The 4,306-nt window shown below is 38.4% G+C and overlaps 1 protein-coding gene across 1 annotated transcript; it reads right to left on the bottom strand.

Annotated features, from left to right (window-relative positions):
* Window positions 1–952: 952 nt before the first annotated feature.
* LOC145032700 (protein IQ-DOMAIN 2-like) lies at window positions 953–3,874 on the bottom strand. The gene is made up of 6 exons (XM_078981594.1): window positions 3,597–3,874; window positions 2,822–2,922; window positions 2,436–2,747; window positions 2,132–2,353; window positions 1,899–2,018; window positions 953–1,829 (listed from the first exon to the last, which is right to left on the bottom strand). Exons 2-6 carry the CDS (start codon window positions 2,894–2,896, stop codon window positions 1,188–1,190), a joined length of 1,371 nt encoding a protein of 456 aa, XP_078837720.1. The 5' UTR covers window positions 2,897–2,922; window positions 3,597–3,874; the 3' UTR covers window positions 953–1,187.
* Window positions 3,875–4,306: the final 432 nt, after the last annotated feature.

The following is a 4,306-nucleotide window of genomic DNA, read 5'->3' as shown; positions in this document are numbered from 1 at the left end:
CTTGGTCGCACAAAGGAAGCACATGCAATGCCTCAAAATTTTCTTATGAAGTGGCATATTTGAGCGGGCTCGCAAACTTTGTGCGGGTGATGGCTGGGTCGCACAAATAAATAATAGCATCATTGGTATCGTAAAGAAGAGGAAGGCAATCGCGCAAGTAGGTTTCGAGGGTGGCAGTCGGTCGCGCAAACATTTGTGCGGGTGAGGAACTGGCCGCACGCAGCAATCAGATTGCATCCAATGTAGGGGTAATTTAGAACTCGGAATCTGCACGGTTGGGGGTCGGTCGTGCAACTACTGCACGGGTACCCACGCAAATTGCAGATTTTTGGCATTATTTTCAAAATTTACCAAGATCATTGCTAGGACTCATTATGATTTTTTTGACCAACTTCAAGCTTAGAAACACCCAAAACTTCAAGCGGAGATTATTTATTTACAATGCATTTATTTAACGTCTTTGCCAAGACATAGTCCCGCCTCCATCAATCTTTGTCAATCGGAGTTTCCAGTGTGATGTTGTCGAATTCTCCCGTGTCAAAGCCTTCATAAAATGGATTCAAGCGATGCCCATTCACTTTAAATATTTGATTTGTTTCCAAACTCTTAATTTCAACCGCACCGTTTTCAAACACTTTTATGACAATAAAAGGTCCATGCCATCGAGATCACAATTTTCTCAGGAATATCTTTAAGCGTGAATGATAAAAAGGAACTTCTTGACCCGGAATAAAGTGTTTTTGGGTTATGTACTTGTCATGAAATATCTTTTTCTTCTCTTTGCACCTTTTGAACTTTTTAATTATCTTCTTATTGATCACTTCCATCATTGGAATATGTAAAACTATATCTACCTGTTTTAATCACGGAACACCAACAATAACATAAAAGTTTATTTTCAAAATCCCACTCACACCCTTTGTACGTATGAAGGTAAAAGGATTTATCTAAATGGAAGCAACAAAGAAATTTTAACAATTAACATTCCATTTTGAAATTCACACAAAGACACAAAACAAGAAAAAAAATTCATTCCAACACAAATCTTTCACCCATAAATCAAATAACTTAAATAACAACAAATCAATTTCACCCCCACCCCCTTTCTTTTCTTTTTTCTCAACTTTTAACCTTATAGCTTATAAATTTTACTAAACAATGCACAACACTTTCTTCTGTCACTTCCCTCAACTCACCACTCCACTACTCCCATTTGGCGCCACACCAATCCCAATGCCATTTCCTCCACCAACTTTGGGCGGACCCGAATGGCGTCTGGGCCTAGCTGGCGACCCAGGATACGAAAGCCGTTTTTTCACTGGCCCCTTTTCTGGGGTGGGCCCATCATTGATTTCTATCGGGCCCAACGGGCTTTGTCCCCTCAATTTAGCCTTTGCAGATTTTGTAGGTGCCATGTAACTAGGAACCGATGGCGAGCTAGCCAAACTCTCATCATCTCTAACCGAAGACCCCGCAATGCTATGTCTTCTATTCTTCTCAGACTGCACACTAAAAACACTCTTGGAGTCCTCATCTGGGCCAAGCCCAAAGCCTCGTGGGCTCGACCCCGGCTTGAACTTCCGTGAGCCCACCGGGCCAATGGTTTTCGGGGTTGAAGGTGTGGAGTTAAGCTGGTGTCGAGCATATGACTTGGCGATTTCACTTCCGGTCATGTTGATTCCGGTTCTAACCGATGATGATGATGCATGTTCGCTTGTCTCCCATGGTCGGGTTGCCATGTATCTCTCCAACCAACTCCAACCCCATTGAGGATTCGTGGGGTCCATGAATAGTAAGTTTGTTGTTCTTGATGCTTTCTTCCATGGTTGCTGTTAAAAAAAATGTGAATTTGGGTCATAACTCATTAAAACGGGTGATGAAATGAATAAGTGTTTTACCTGATGAGAAAACGAATATGCCATTGCTCGTTCTCTTCTCATTGTAGCTTCGTATTTGCTCAATAGTTTTGCTTCAATCTCTTCTTTTGACTGCAAACTATCGTTCCATTCTTCTCCCATCTACAAACCACAAAACCATTATATCATCACAGAAAGCTACTGCTACTATTACTGTTACTGATATTGATACTGATACAGATACAGATACAGATGAGATACAGATGAAAACTAACCTGCAAGCTTTCGATTTCTTTTGCGCGCTTTTGAAGGAGTTGTTTCTGAAGTGCTTGATTCTCTTCCGACATCCTGATCCTTCTGGAATTGATTTGAGATTGCACACGTGACAAGTTTTGCATGCATTTGAGCGTGTTTGCTGTTTGTCTCTTAACAGCTGCCCCTTCGACCAATGTTTTCAATCTCACTAGCCCTCTTAATGCTCTCAACGCCCTCCTAGCCTGTAAACACCAATGACTTTATACAGATACGGATACGGATACAAGTACAAATTTTGGAAGCGAGATTAACAATTTAACATACCAAGTGGCCACGAAAAGCTGTTTGAATTCTGATAGCAGCTACTTCCTCCTTTGATTTTCCGGTATACCGAGTCAACTCGGTGAGTCGGACAGACTCGGCGGCAGCCTGAGCTACGGTGGCGGCGGCCTCAGCTGCAGCGGCGGCAGCAACTGCAACTGAATAAGCATGTTTTGTCTGTTCGTCTTCAACCTCGATTGGTTTCACTTCTTCTGGTGGAGGAATCTGATACGAATTTAGGGTTTCTACAACTGGGTTTGGAGCAATCGGTGGTTCTGAAGCTTTTTCATCCGCAAAAGCGTTCCTCTTTGATTTCTAAAATAAAAACAAAAAAAAGTATGGAAGTAAGTACATGTATTAGTTATAGTCGCAAAAACACAATGACCAACCTGGCTTTTCTTTTCTTTGGAGCTCGGACTCAAAGCCTTTTTAATGGAAGATAACCAATTGCCTTTCCGCCCCATTACTGTATCATTCACCGATTAGCCTCCTGCACATTATCAAATTCGACACAATTTTAAGCTAACGGAGAATAGATCGCTGCAACAATGTTTCTATTTTTAGTAATGTTATAATTCATGGTGCGCATAGCAAAATTTTCATGGAAGATCAAGAATTCATATCGTTTTACCAGTTCATTTGACTTGAAAATGATAAATGTTCTCCCAAATTGTAAAAGGGTAGAGTTAATGAAACAGTAACGCGAGAGAGTGAGCCCTAAACCCATCAATGAGTCTAAATCAAATGTTATAAAGGTTCAAATTCGTTAATTTCCTGAAAATCGAAAAAAGTACGCAATACGGAAATTTCAAATGAAGAAGAACAGCAAGAAATTCAACAGAAGAAGAACAGAGCCGGATAACAGATATAAAAGACGAAAACTTCTTCAAAATGTCAAGATCCAAGAAATTATGCGATATCCATGCCAATTGATGAAGAAATTCAACCAAAAAAATTCGTAGCTATACAAAAAGAACTCAAATTACAGTTATGAACTTCAAATATTCAACAGGATCCAGATAATTAAGCAATGCCCAGACGAAAAAAGGAGGAAAAGCGAATAAAATCACATCAAGAACAGAGTTTTAACAGAAAGATCCACACACCCAACATCTAAAACTGAGTTTTCGAGCTTCAATTAAAATCAAAATTGAAAAAACTTACGAGTAAATGAATCTGGTTTGGATCTTTGAGTTTGAAGGGTTGTTCTTCTTGTTGTTGTACCTTGTACTTGATCACAAGACGATGAGTTTTGGCATCTATAGAACAGAAAACAAAAAAGAAGACGAAGAAGAAGAAGAAGAAGAAAAGTCGGCCCCCTCTAAAGAGAAGTGAGAAAGAGATAGAAAACCAGATCTTGGCAAGAAAGAAGGGAAGGGTTCAAGATATTGAGAGGAAGAATAAGTAACAGCTGGGTTTCGCTTGATTGACCCCACCTAGTTCTGGTTGTAGCAGATCATCTTTCTGAAATACTTTTTTTGGTTGTTATCGTTATTATTAATTATTTTTCTTGGAGTGAGCATAAGATAATAAATAGTATTATATTTGACTTCATTTCTAGGGTTTATGTGAATGTAAAATATATGTTTTTTTAAATGGTGAAATCAGTATATACAAATACAAGGATAAGAATGTTGACTCGTTTTTCATAAAACTAGCCAATGTTTATAAAAACTAAAATTTCAAAATATATTTGCAAAAGAATTATTGATTCGTTTTTTGAAACTATATATGGATTTGGATGACATAAGTACTTGTATTTTTGTGAAAATTGAAACATCATAATTTCTAACAATAATTCAAATGTAAAATCATATTTCACAAGGATTAACGTATATAAATCTCACAAAAGTTCCATTTTATAAATAAAATAA

This window comes from Lactuca saligna, chromosome 2 (assembly GCF_052625555.1).
Source record: "Lactuca saligna cultivar CGN05327 chromosome 2, ASM5262555v1, whole genome shotgun sequence".
In the NCBI taxonomy this organism is placed as follows: domain Eukaryota; kingdom Viridiplantae; phylum Streptophyta; class Magnoliopsida; order Asterales; family Asteraceae; genus Lactuca; species Lactuca saligna.
Note: the sequence above shows the minus strand (reverse complement) of the source record. Positions and strands in the feature narration are given on the sequence as shown.